At 43.8% G+C, this 13,954-nt stretch overlaps 1 protein-coding gene across 2 annotated transcripts in view; it reads left to right on the top strand.

Annotated features, from left to right (window-relative positions):
- Tmem150c (transmembrane protein 150C) overlaps positions 1-13,954 on the top strand; it is a 74,226-nt gene that overhangs the window by 50,897 nt on the left and 9,375 nt on the right. For both annotated transcript variants that reach the window (XM_005068119.4, XM_040747480.1), the window contains exons 2-5: positions 2,899-2,988; positions 5,054-5,107; positions 5,200-5,232; positions 5,335-5,402. In XM_005068119.4, the coding sequence (XP_005068176.1) occupies positions 2,909-2,988; positions 5,054-5,107; positions 5,200-5,232; positions 5,335-5,402 (235 nt within the window). In that variant the 5' untranslated portion in view covers positions 2,899-2,908. The remainder of the gene's footprint in view (positions 1-2,898; positions 2,989-5,053; positions 5,108-5,199; positions 5,233-5,334; positions 5,403-13,954) is intronic.

The following is a 13,954-nucleotide window of genomic DNA, read 5'->3' as shown; positions in this document are numbered from 1 at the left end:
CAGTCCTAGAGTTGACTGGTAAACTCTTTTCATGTACCTCCCCACTCCCGAGCTCTGATTTCCCATAGTCCCGGTAGAGGGGCCAATGGGCGGGTCCATTTGACTGTTCTGTTCCTGTCCATTTGCAGGTTGGTATTCTGATTCTGTCACCTGTCTAATTCAGGCATGGTGAATGCCTCTTGTACTGCCTGGGTAAATTGTCTGTGCTGTTTCAGCTCACCAAGGAGCTGGCTCAAGAGCTAGGAGTTGACCCTCTCACTTCAGACACAAGATGATTTATCTCAGAGTACCCTTTCAGACTCCCCTGCCCTGGGTCAGGCCACTCCTCGACGCTGGAACAGGTTGAAAATAGAAAAAGAAAAAAAACTCAAAGTGCAAAGAGAAATCGCTGTGTCTTTGAGAGCAGCTAAAAAGGCTGTTGTATCTCCTTAACATAAAATGCCTGTAAGGGGGAATTGCTGAGGGGAATCTTCTCTGCCTAAATTTCCCCAGTTGATGACTCTGCCATCATGGTTCAATGTTGTCAACGTTCGTTAGAAGATGTTTGTATCTTCTTCTCTCTTCTTGCATCTCTATCTGCTACTCGGGCTCCTTCAGAACCAAAAGCATAGCGATGGAAGATCTTTATTCGAACTATGAAAAAAACAAAAAGACTTTTTCATTGTCCTGTGTTTCCTATGGGTCTTGCCTGGGAACTTGCAAAGTCTCATAGTCTAACAGTATATATACAGCTAATATTAACTTATTACATTATGTTGTATGTGTAGTTTGGATTCAACTCTCTTTTAATGTGATGATAAATCTCCTTGTTAATGTTATTGTGTCTCGTGGTATTAAGAAAAAAATAAAAGGGAACCAGTAAATAGGAAAAAATGGTAGAAAAATGTAAGAATTGAGATGATTTTAGCAATGCCAACCTCACCCAGCAGGAAAGCGATACATGAACCACAGCTTACCTTCTCTACCCATTTCTAGAAGCCAAAGTCAAAGGAATATTAGCCATGGCCAACTTCATTTTTGAAAAGTTCTTATAGTTTGGTTAAATAGTAGCAATTTCCACCAACCACAGTGTTAAGCATTCCAGAACAAAAGCCTAGATTCCTGCACACCCCATCCCTGAAGACCCTTGATATTGGCTGTCCATAACAAATGTTCTTTGGTTACCTGGAAATTTTTTCAAGATTCTGTGTAGTCCTGGATATCCTGGAACTCATTTGGTAGACCAGGCTGTCCTCTAACTCAGAGATCCACCTGCCTCTGCCTCTGGAGTGTTGATATTGATATTAAAGGTGTGTGCCATCACTGCCCAATGGAATTCTTTTACTTACCATTCACCATTTTGATGTCACTCCTAGTGACAGTCAATCTTGAGCCAAAATAAAAGGGGGAAGGAGTTTTCACCCTCAGTCTCCATACCCTGCTTCTGCCCTGTAACCAGCTCAGTTTGTAAGCATTTGGAGGCTCTGATTTTACAGACACCTCCTCTTTCAGGTTTCCCCCAATAAGGACCTTCGCTGTCTTAAAAAAAATGTGGTGTCCCTGTGATGGCTTGTTGCTAGAGGTTTCTGTCCCACCAGGTCTCATCGCTTCAATCTCAAATGAACACACAGAGACTTATATTAATTATAAAAGTATTGACGGATGGCTGGAACTTCTTATTGGCTAACTCTTTCTTAATTATTAACCTTTATCTACTAATCTATGTATTTCTACATGGTCTTATCTTACCAGAGAATGCCTAGCACATCTTATCTTCCCAGTCTCTACATGGCATCTCTTCACAGTCTCTTTCTGCCTACCTTTCCCAGAATTCTCCTTGTCTCCTAGTCCTGCCTATTTTCCTGCCTCTATTGGCCATACAGTGTTTTACTCATCAACCAATAATAGAAACACATATACAGAAGGATATCCCCCATCAATGGCTAGTGTGTTGCTGTCAAATTGACACAATGTAGACTCCGCTGGGGTAGGAGTATAAGTGGGGAAACGTCGGGGACTGTGCTGGCGGCCTGAGAGCATGACTGTGAGAGTTTTAGTTGGGTCATTTGAGGTGGGAGCACCCAGCCTGAGTGTGGCCAGCACCATTTCATAGATGGGGCCCAGGATTGAATGAAAGGGAGAGAGCAAGCTAAACATCAGCACACATGCATTAGTCCATTGCTCTCTGCTCCTGACTGTAATGTCTGTAATCTGTTCTCTTGGACTCTTGCTGCTGTGACTTCCCCATAACAATAAACAGTGACCTGGAACTGTGAGCTACAACAAACCTTCTCTCCCTCCATTGCTTTTATCGGGACATTTTGTCACAGGAAGTGAAGCTAAGTCACCCCAAATACCCAGTGTCTGTCATTTCTCTCATGTGCTTATTGGAGCTAATGCATTGTTTTGCAGGGTGTTCACCTTGAGAATCTACTGAAACAGCTGGATAGCATGCCACTGGGGAAGTCAGATTTGTAAAACATCATTTCCCCTGATTTACTAATTAGTTAGTAGCCATTTGTTTCTAACACTCTTCTATAGACTTAAGTACATGTAATATTCATCAGGCCATTTATACTAATAGTCACTCTAGAAGTACCTAACCCTTCTACACTCCACATCTCAAAGTGCTTTGTCCCTTCTTAAACATATCACTGCTTTTATGAAGCTGAACATTTTCATGAAAACCCTCCCATCGGGTCACAGTTAAGATCAGAAATCTTTAAGCTAGTACCAGACAATGATGGCCTATCTTAATCCTGGGATTTCCTGAGAAGGTAGCAGTAATAGCAGATTTGAATTGTGGTTTTATAAAATACCTGGGTTTTGTTTGTTTGTTTGTTCTCATTTGGACTGTCCATCTTGAAGAGTTGGGTGGACTCGTGCCTTCATTATTAATACTCATTCATTTGGTTTCAGTGGTACAGACATGGATGGGAAGAAATGCAGCGTGTGGATGTTTCTACCTCTTGTATTCACTTTGTTCACTTCAGCTGGCTTATGGATAGTGTGAGTACACTTAGTTAATAACTTAAGACTTCAAGTGAAATGTAGAGAAAACCCAAGTTTTGGTACTAGGACATAGTTATATAAATGTATTTATGAATAACATATATATATATCAAATGATTAGTTTTTCAAATAAACATATATGCTATTTCAGCTTTACTAAAGCCTCCATTTTTCTCATCCTTTATTACTTAAAGTAAAATAACAAAACTGAATAATAAATCATTTAAAACAGGTAAGTCTGTCTTTAGAGAAAAATGTGCTCTCCCTGTGATGGCTAGTGGTGAAGACTGGTTTTGTCTTCTCCTTTTCCTTCCTCTCCCCCTTTGACCCCACCTCCCAACCCAACCTCCTTTAGCACAAGGCCTTACTCTATGGACTAGGCTGGCCTTGAACTTGCAACAGTCCACCAGCCTCTGCTCCCTGCATGTGGAAATTGCAGACATGCTCCACCACACAGCCATTTGTTCTCAAGAAGCTTTCTTTCCTTTTAGGCAGAGTTTCACTGTATAGGCTGCTGGGAAACCTGTTCTGGAATGACTGGCTTATACCGCTGTAACGCATGTTTTGAAAACTGGTTATCTGAGTTCATATTTGCAAGATTTTCTCATTTGACACCCATGTGCTGTGGGCTCCATTGGCAATCTAGTTGTGACTAGGTCTGAGGTGTTTATAAAATAGGTATCGCTACACTGTAAGACCTGGCTCACCACCAAAAACAAGTTCCATAGTTGCCAATGTTAATTAACATTTCTTAAGAAAACTCATGAAGAACGGTTTTAGTGGACTGGGACTGCAGGTCAGTGAGAGAGAGAGAGCGCTTGACTAGACTATGACTCTGTTTTAGCTACTGTTCTATTGCTGGGAGAAAACACCATAGCCAAGGCAACTTACATAAGAAAGCATCTGATTTGGGGCTTCCAGTTTCAGAGGGTTAGAGTCCATGATTGCAGAGCAAGGGCATGGACACTAGAAAAGCTGGGAGGACACATCTTCATCTGCAAGTAGGAAGTAGAGAGAACCAGATGGTACGGTGTGAGTCCTTTCAACCTCACAGGACACATCTCAGTGACACCTCCCTCCACAAGACCACACCTTCTAATCCTTCCCAAACAGTTCCACCAACTGGGAACCAAGTCTTCATTCTCGGTCAAACCACCACAGGCTTGATTACCAGAAAAGGAAAAATGGTAGTCACGCATTCCTGAGAAATTTTATTACACTTATAATGTCTATCCCCCACCCCCAGTTTTCAGATTATAATTATCACTATTAGTTTGGGGTCCCTTTTGAAAGTTGTTTAACTCTTTTAAGGAGATTTTTGATGGTGCATGTGTCTCTGTGTGGGTATGCGCATGTGAGTGTAGATGCATGTAGAGGCTGGAGGTATCAGATTCCACTGGAGCTGTAGATACAGGAGTTGTGAGCTACCTGGCATGGGGGCTGAGAGCCGAACTCGGGTCCTCTGGAAGAATAGCACATACTCTTACCTGCTGAGTCACGTCTCCAAGTCCTGATAATCAGAGCATTTGAGCTTTAACGCACTAGTGACCTTTGAGTAAAGAATTGCAATTGGCATGGTTGTGGTGATGCAAACCTATAATTCCACACTTGGAAGACTAAAGCAGGAGGATCATAGGTTTTAGGCCCCAGCCTGATCTACATAACAAATCCCGGGCCAGCCAGTATTACAATGGATCCTGTCCCCAAAGAAAACTAAATGTTGTTAAAGATCTTTTTTCTGTTTTCTGGTTAGTTGGTTGGGTTTTTTGAGAGTCTCATGTAGCTCAGGCTGGTCTTGCACTCCCTATGTAGGTGATCTTGAATTCCTGATCCTACTACCTCCATATCCCAAATATTGGAAATAGAGTTGTACATGTGCAAACATGCCTAGATAAAGAGCATTTTCTTAGTTAGAATAATGGATATGACATATATCCATGATATAGATAAATTAGATATTTAACCCGATTAAAACGAGAAACAATTCTTAGGGTTTTTTTGTTTTGTTTTGTTTTTGCTTTAAATTGTTTTGTTTTGTAAACTGGTCATTCTTTCTTGCTAGGTACTTTATAGCTGTGGAAGATGACAAAATTTTGCCATTAAATTCAGCTGCAAGGTAAAGATTACGCCTAGAGAATTCACTTTTCCCCCCATAGAGTTAGCAGCGACTTTGCCTTAACCTGTGCCTCTGTGTTTTTTGTTATCTAGGAAATCTGGTGCGAAGCATGCCCCATACATCAGGTAACTCTGATTCCACCCGACCTGTTGAACTTAAGGAAAGTCCATGTCAGATCCACAGTTTCAGATTTGAGTGCCAGCCTCTAAGGCTACGTCTTTTTCCAGTTTTGCAGGCGACGATCCTCCCGCGAGCTGTGTGTTCAGTCAAGTCATGAACATGGCTGCCTTCCTAGGTAAGATGAGCAGGAACAACACCTTGTGGGCTCTGCTACATTTCTGTTTTAAATCCTCCTGAGTCCGTATCAAGACCGTGGGGGAGCTGGCTGATAATATAGTACCTTGTGGTGTCGTATGCTGAAGGCAGCTGTTTGCTTTAAGGGCTGTTTCCCCGTCGTAAATCCTTCTGCATCCCCCTGCCTCCTCCCCACCCTCTTCCCTTTACTATCTTTATCTGGCTCTTCACACTCTGAACTTTATTTCTTTTGCTGTGGGAGATAACATTCTTCAGATGTCATAAAGTCTAGCTGAGATGGTGACAGGATGCCTCGTGGTACCTTTGAAGAGGCCGCCCTATTTATTCCTTCCCTGGTGAAGATGGGTGTAGCAGGCTTACTTTGGGGAAAGCCAATCAGCCCCCAAATCATGACATGGAGACTTATTATTAGTTATGAATGCTCAGCCTTATCTTATGCTTGTCTTACTAGCTCTGACAATTTAATTTAACCTGTTTCTTTTCCTCTACCTTGCCTTGGGGCTTTTTATCTTTCTTTTATTCCTGCTTTCCCCATGTCTGTCTGTCTGGCCTCAGTGTGTCCCTCTTTTCCTCCTTTGTTCTCTTCTTTCTCTTCGTACTTATTCTCTCTGCCCTACCAGCCCCACCTATCCCTCCTCTCCCTAGCTATTGGCTGTTTAGCTCTTTATTATTAGACCAATTAGGTAGGCAAGGTGAAACAGCAACACATCTTGACGTAATTAAATAAATGCAACACACCTTTACATAGTTAAAGCAATATTCCACAACACATAGAAATGTAACACATCTTTGCCTAGTTAAAGTAATATTCCACAACAATGGGAAAGTAGGTAGGCTCTGTGATGCGTATTTCCATTAACACTGACCCTAGGATGACCTCCTCCTGTGTGCCCACATACATGTCAAGCTGCCATCTGAAAAGCAGGTTTAAGAAAAAGACCCTCCTTTAACATCCTGTTCCCCAGGATCTGCAGGTACTTACGGGACCCTGTGAATCCTCTGGAGATGGTGGGAGCCAGCCATGCTCTTTTTCTCTTGTTGAATCTACCTTGTATAGCCTTTCCTCCAAGTCAGGCCCTCTGGGCATCTTGTCAGCTAGGTGCCATTGTTGGCATGATGTTGGGAGAGGACTAGGAACAGTACAACACCCCCAGATTTTTGACGGAACATTTTTGATTTTTGGGGGTTTTGGTTTGGTTTTTTTTGTATATCGAGACTTCCATTGCTAGCAAAAGATACCAATAGATAGCACTGCAAAGAAAGTACCACTTTCGCCGGGCGGTGGTGGCGCACGACTTTAATCCCAGTACTCGGGAGGCAGAGGCAGGTGGATCTCTGTGAGTTCAAGGCCAGCCTTGTCTACCCAGTGAGTTCCAGGACAGGCTCCAAAAAAAAAAAAAGAAAGAAAGAAAGAAAGAAAGAAAGAAAGAAAGAAAGAAAGAAAGAAAGAAAGAAAGAAAAAAAACAACAAAAATAGAAAGTACCACTTTTTGTTGTCCTTATTCCCTATATCCAGACAGTTCATTTACATATAGAGCCTTCCCTTTCTACTCCAAAACAATTTCCTACTCATACCTAATGTGTCCCCCTCCCCACACACACATACTTTGAGTGAGATAGGGTTTTATGTAGCCCAGGCTGGCCTTAAACTCACTATGTAGCTCAGGATGACCTTGAACTTCCTGCTTTTACCTGGGATTGCAGGCATGCACCACCATGCCCAGTTTCTATGGTTCTGGAGATGAAATCCAGAGCTTTGGGCATGGTGGGCAAACATTCTACCAATTGGCCCACAACTCCAGCCTTGTGTATATTATGTCATCATCATAATTGTTATTATTCCTCCTTGAACCAGGATCTAATTTAGCCCAGGCTAGCCTTGAATTGATTATGCAGCAGATGACTTTAAACTCCTGCTCTTCCTGTCTCCATCTCCCAAGCATTGGATTAAAGCCATGTATACTTTTTAAAGATTTATTTATTTCTAATGTATGTATATGACTTGTGTCTACACGCATGTATGTGCACCACTTGCATGCCTGGAACTCATGGAACTTGGAAGGAGGTGTCGGATGCCCTGGAACTAGAGCTTCTGACAGTTGTGAGCCAGAATGTGGACGCTGGAATCCAACCAGGTCCCCTGCAAGACCAGCAAGTGCTCTTAGCTGCAACACCACCTCTCCAGCCCCGATGTATGCTTCTGAAAGAATGTTTAGGAAAGGGAAGACCTGTTGAACTCACTGGAAGATTGCTGGTCCAGTGTGCAACACGGGCAGAATCTCAGTTGGTCCAAAAAGCTCAGACCATGAGGAAACAAGAGGGACTCTGAAGTTCACAAAGGTTTTCCCTGGAGCTAAATGTATTCTTGTCAATGCCTTTTCCTGCGCAGGTGTCACCTAATGTGGAAGTGTCTGCCCACAAGCACCAGAAGGTCATGATGCTGGGCCACATGCTAGGTCACTGACTCCTTAGAGCAACCTTTCCTTCCAGCCCTTGACCACGAGGGTTTCTGTGTCTCAGATGGTCACAATATTTAAGGACACAGCACTCAGCAGCAAGTACCTACGTGTGACCAGGGTTGGTCTTCCCAGATTTTAGCCTCATAACTGCCAGTTTTACACTCCTTTTCCCTTCTCTTGACAAATACCTGTCTAAAAACACCCAAGCCAGGCATGGTGGCATGTGCCTTTTTAACCCAGAAATCTGAAGGCAGAGGCAGATGGATATCTGAATTCAGGGTCATCCTGGTCTACATAATGAGTTCCAGGTCAAGCTGGGCTATGTAGAAAGCCTTTGGTTACAAATAAGTAATAACCGGCCGGGTGTTGGTGGCGCACGCCTTTAATCCCAGCACTCGGGAGGCAGAGGCAGGCGGATCTCTGTAAGTTCGAGACCAGCCTGGACTACCAAGCGAGTTCCAGGACAGCCTCCAAAGCCACAGAGAAACCCTGTCTCGAAAAAACCAAAAAAAAAAAAAAAAAAAGTAATAACCTAGTAAGTACACTCATACCATGGCCTAAGAGGCTACTAACAAATTCTCACAGTTAACAGAGCACAAAGCCCCAAGAGTGAACTTGAATGGCAGGGTCGGGGCCTTCCACAGACCCTCTGTAATCACAGTGCATAGGCCTGCAGGCTGCCAGCCTCTGCCGTAAGCATCCCCTAGGGCCCAACACAGACATTAACAACCGTGATGTCTACCCCAGAGCCACGGCTGAGTGCTCTCCAAACACTGCTTCATTTCATCACAACACACAGGAGTCCACTTTCACGAAAACACTGTCACAGGCTGTCCTCCACTGGGCTTTAAAGAAACCAGTGAGCATGCCGCAAGCTACACGTTGTCTCCTTTGCATCCTATGAACAAATTGATATTTCATAGTAGCGTTCGGTACAGCATCTAAAAATGGCCGGTTTGCACACTTCGCAAGCCACACCGTCATGAAGCCTGTGGTTAACCAATTATAAACGCATTTGCAGACGCGAGCAGTGCGAGCGAAGCCCCGCTTCCAGGTGACATCCATCACCATCTGATTCTCTCCCTCTCCCTGCTTCACCAAGAAGCAATTAAGCTCGTGCCAGCTTTTGCTAGAAGGTACCGCAGCAGCCAGTGCTTGGTCTTTATTATCTCTCATCATGTTTGATGCCATCTGGTAGACACAAAACTGATTAAGATGAGTGTTCAGTGAGAGCAAGGCAGCAATTACTTATTTATCAACTCTGAGAGTGGAAAAAGAATCCATTTCTTCCGAAAGATTATTGCTATTTATGGCGGGTGCTTTCTTCTCCCCTGGCCGGTCCCTGGCAGACCCCAGGCTATCACCTTTATGCTCTCCAAATGCCTTTAAAAATAGCATTCACTGCTTACAAGTCACTGTTTTTGACAGCAGTATAAAGTGTAATTTATAGTCTAAAAAGGGGGGTCCATGTGGCGCTTATTAAAATTAGTTAGCAAAGGTCTTTTGTCTTTTTGACAGGCTAATCAAAGATTAAATGCTGGGTTATTTTCTTCAGAGAATGAGCTGCGTTCTTCGTCCTAAACGTACACTTTCCTCTCCACTAGTGGGAAGGACCCAAGACAAATGTGTCAACAGGAACGTTTTCCCTTGGCCTGGGGAGGATGGGAGGGAGGGTAAAGCTAATCGCTACATAGTTTCAGTTACCTAATGTGACCGCTTCCCTCCTTCAGCCAAAACATGCTGGCTGGCTTGCTTTACCCCAGCCATAAATAGGAATCATTGATACATACACAGCAAAGCCAGCAAAACGAAACAAACAGAAATTGGCCAGGCGCTGACTCCAGGGCTGCAATGGAAACTCAAATCAGCTTTTAAACACTTCATTTTAAAAGTCAGCTATGTTTCTATTTGTGTTCTTTTTAAAATATGGAAGAAAATTACATAGGGGACACGCAGATAACAACAACACCACCAAAAAAAAAAAACTTACAGAGACTAAAAATAGCAGAGGGGTAGATTTTAAAGTTCTTTTCCAAAGGTGGGCATGGTGACGCACACCTTTAATTCCAGCACTTAGGAGGCAGAGGCAGAATGATCTCTATGAGTTCGAGGCCAGCCTGTTCTACAGCATGAGTTACATACAGGACAGCCAGGACTACAAACAAACAAACCAAAACCAAAACTGTTTCTAAAACTGTTAATAAAAAATCTAAATTTATTACATCTTACTGAGGGGGGTTGGTGTCAGGGGGAGACAGCATGCACATGTCACAATGTGTGTGGCAGTCAGAGGACAACTTTTAAAAGTTAATTATCTGCTGAGATGTGAGTCCTGGGGATTGAACTCAGGTTGCCGGGTTTGGAGGTAAGTGTCTCTACCAAGCCCCAAATTGAACATTTTTAATGAAAAATAAAAGTATATTAATCTATTGGGGCTGGAGGAGGGATGGCTCAGCTGTTAAGAGTACGGGCTGCTCTTCCTGAGGACCAGGGTTCAAGTCCCAGCAGCCACATGGTGGTTCACAACTATCCAGTCCTAGGGAATCTTCACCCTCTTCTGACCACTGCAGGTACTACAAGTGTGTGGTACACGTACATACAGGCAAAAGCACATAAAAACAGTAATTTTTTTAAAGTTTTAAAGTATATCTATTGGTCAGAAAGTAGCTGTGGTGAGAATGAGTCAGCATATGTCATATGAGGATGTCTTTGAAACTGTCATATTCCTAGAAGTTACTTTTATGAAGTTATAACTTGATTACTATTTGGTGAAAATTGACCATTTTTAACAGGTAAATTTGACTGGAGGCAGATTCAGATAATAAATTCCTATAAAGCCAAATCTGCATTAATTCCATCTTTCTAACTAGAATTTATATTACAGGGAGAGATGGTCTCTTGCCTGATTGGCATAGTGGTAGGTCTTTCTCACTAGAATTTATATTACAGGGAGAGATGGTCTCTTGCCTGATTGGCATAGTGGTAGGGGAAAAGGGCAAATCCTGGAATTCGGAATATAACTGTCGAAACTGGGCAAAGTTATTATATCCAAATAGGTTTCTGTTCATGAGAGAGTGACTTCTCACCCATGTTCCAAATAGGAAGACACTGCTCCTAGGAGAGGAACAGGCCCGTGTCTCTAGGCAAGACCTGCATAGTGTCTAAAGCAGCTCAAATCCTCCCTGCTGGCAGGAAGGGCTACCCTGTCAGGTAGGTCAGTGTGAGCAGGAAGGGCTACCCTGTCAGGTAGGTCAGTGTGAGCAGGAAGGGCTACCCTGTCAGGTAGGTCAGTGTGAGCAGGAAGGGCTACCCTGTCAGGTAGGTCAGTGTGAGCAGGAAGGGCTACCCTGTCAGGTAGGTCAGTGTGAGCAGGAAGGGCTACCCTGTCAGGTAGGTCAGTGTGAGCAGGAAGGGCTACCCTGTCAGGTAGGTCAGTGTGAGCAGGAAGGGCTACCCTGTCAGGTAGGTCAGTGTGAGCAGGAAGGGCTACCCTGTCAGGTAGGTCAGTGTGAGCAGGAAGGGCTACCCTGTCAGGTAGGTCAGTGTGAGCAGGAAGGGCTACCCTGTCAGGTAGGTCAGTGTGAGCAGGAAGGGCTACCCTGTCAGGTAGGTCAGTGTGAGCAGGAAGGGCTACCCTGTCAGGTAGGTCAGTGTGAGCAGGAAGGGCTACCCTGTCAGGTAGGTCAGTGTGAGGAGCCATTCTGGGGTCTGGGTTTAGGGTGTAGGCTAAAGTTCTAGCACAATCTGTCCCACAAATTTAAATACCCAGCAGAGAGTTCCCAGGGAAATACTTACCACTAGTCGTCTTTTAAAAATATCCAATGTGATATGTTTGTGTTTTGTCCTCCTGCCATGACATCATACAGTGCTAATTAGCAAGTGTTCCCATAGGGCCCTGGGCTGAGCCCCTCCGTCCTCATATATGGCTTCTTTATTAGCTCTCCCTGTAATTAACACTCTCCCAACTTCTTTCTGTTTGCAGCCTAGAAACAAAGATAGCTTCATGCTTATTCTTATCCCATAGGATACAGTTGTAGTTAATAGACTTCTGGCATAACTCCAGGGATAACTGGTTGGAGAGCTCCTGTCAACTTAGTTATTCTCTGATCAATCATAGACCTTGGCTGGAACATGTACTAAAAGCTGTATCAGGATGAATATTCTGCAGTTTTGTAAATCTTGGTTTATCCATATTCTGATTACAAAATCCAGAAGTGAATCATGTTTTATTCCATTGCTGGGAATGGGAATGAGTCAGAGGTACTTATAGCTTGACACAATGAAGTCTAGCAACCTGAGAAATACAAACATGTGGATGGCTTTTCTCTGTTAATGACTAGAGAGATGAAGGTCTGGAGCCAAGGTTAAGCCCTTAGTAAACAATTTAATTGCTATATAAATGGGGGAATTTCATCTTTCCTGATGAAATACAACATCAAATAGTCATAGGAAGTCATTACTACATTCCCTTATATGTAGATATGATTTAAATTAATCACCAATTACCTTTCATCACTTATAGATTAACTGTATGTATACATGTATACATACACACATGAAACTGTCTCTGCACTAAGTAATAAAAGGTGATTTTTTTTAGGTCAGTGGCTTGAGTGTGGACTGTCCCCAAGGCTTCTATTAGAAGTGGTATTTGAAATCTGACTTTCCCCATTCTGTCCTTTTAAAAATGAGTGATTAATATCATTTGAAAGAATTAATTTTTAGTGAATGCAGTTTATCCAGATGTGGTAACCTCATCCCTGTGTCTCCTGTACAGTAATGACAGGCACCCGCTGGTTTATCCAGATGTGGTCACCTTGTCCTCATCCCTGTCTCTTCTGAACAGTAATGACAGGCACCTGCTGGCTTATCCAGATGTGGTCACCTCATCCCTGTGTCTTCTGAACAGTAATGACAGGCACCGCTGGCTTATCCAGATGTGGTCACTTCATCCCTGTGTCTCCTGTACAGTAATGACAGGCACCCGCTGGTTTATCCAGATGTGGTCACCTTGTCCCCATCCCTGTGTCTCCTGCCCTTTCTATTCTTTTTTTTATCATTTTTTATTTTAATTTTAAATAGCTTGTTTTACATGTCAATCCCAGTTCCCTCTCCCTCCCCTCCTCCCACACTCCCCTTCCCCCCCTCCCTCCCACCCTATTGCCAAATCCTTCCACATAGGGGATATCTAGAGTCTGTCATTTTACTCTTGGTAGGGTCAAGGCACTCCCCTAAGAGTCCAGGCTGAGAGAGCATCTCTCTTTGTGCTATAGGCACCTGAAGACAGTTTGTATACCAGGAATAGACACTGATCCACAGCTCAGGGCCCCATAGTGACCTCGAGTGATCTAAAGGTATAACATCAATTGGCAAGCTAAGCAATAGTGGAGGGACCACCTCGAATGCCCATTCCTGATAATGAACTTGATGTCTATAACCATCCGGGAGCCTTCATCCTGTGACTGATGGAAGCAGAGGCAAACACACAACTAAGCACTGAACTGAACCCAAGGAACCCAGTGACAGAGAGAGAGGAGTGATAAGCAAATTGGCAAAGAATGGGCTGGCAAAACCAGCAGAGACAGCTGATCTGAACAGAGGAGAGCTCTTGGACCCCAGACTGACAGTGGTGAGGCCAGCATGGGACTAATCTGGACCCCCCAAATGTGAGTGTCAGTGAGAAGGCCTGGGCGACCTATGCTGCCCTTTCTATTCTAACCCTTCCCCAAGCTGAAGGAGACTGATCAGCGAGCCCCGGCCATGTTCTTTGTCCCCGTTTGTCCCCGTGTCCTTTGCTTGGTGTCGTGCCTCTGCAGTGCTCCCCAGGCCAGTCTGTCCTTTGCCAGTCTTGTTTTAAGAACCCTGAGAGCAGCCTTGTTAGCCAAACTGTCACCATTGCACTGCCAGAAGAGTCACATTCAGCCTGGATGTGGCACATCCCCTCTGGTTCCTCAAAAGTTAAGAGTAATAAGACATCTGAAAAGTCCAAGCATTGAGTGAAAAGTTTCTTTGAAAGTTGTCCGTCTGTCTGTCAAGAACTACAGGCAACTGAGGAATTGTGAGTGTGGGAAAA

Source organism: Mesocricetus auratus, unplaced genomic scaffold (assembly GCF_017639785.1).
Source record: "Mesocricetus auratus isolate SY011 unplaced genomic scaffold, BCM_Maur_2.0 Super-Scaffold_100006, whole genome shotgun sequence".
Lineage (NCBI taxonomy): Eukaryota > Metazoa > Chordata > Mammalia > Rodentia > Cricetidae > Mesocricetus > Mesocricetus auratus.
Note: the sequence above shows the minus strand (reverse complement) of the source record. Positions and strands in the feature narration are given on the sequence as shown.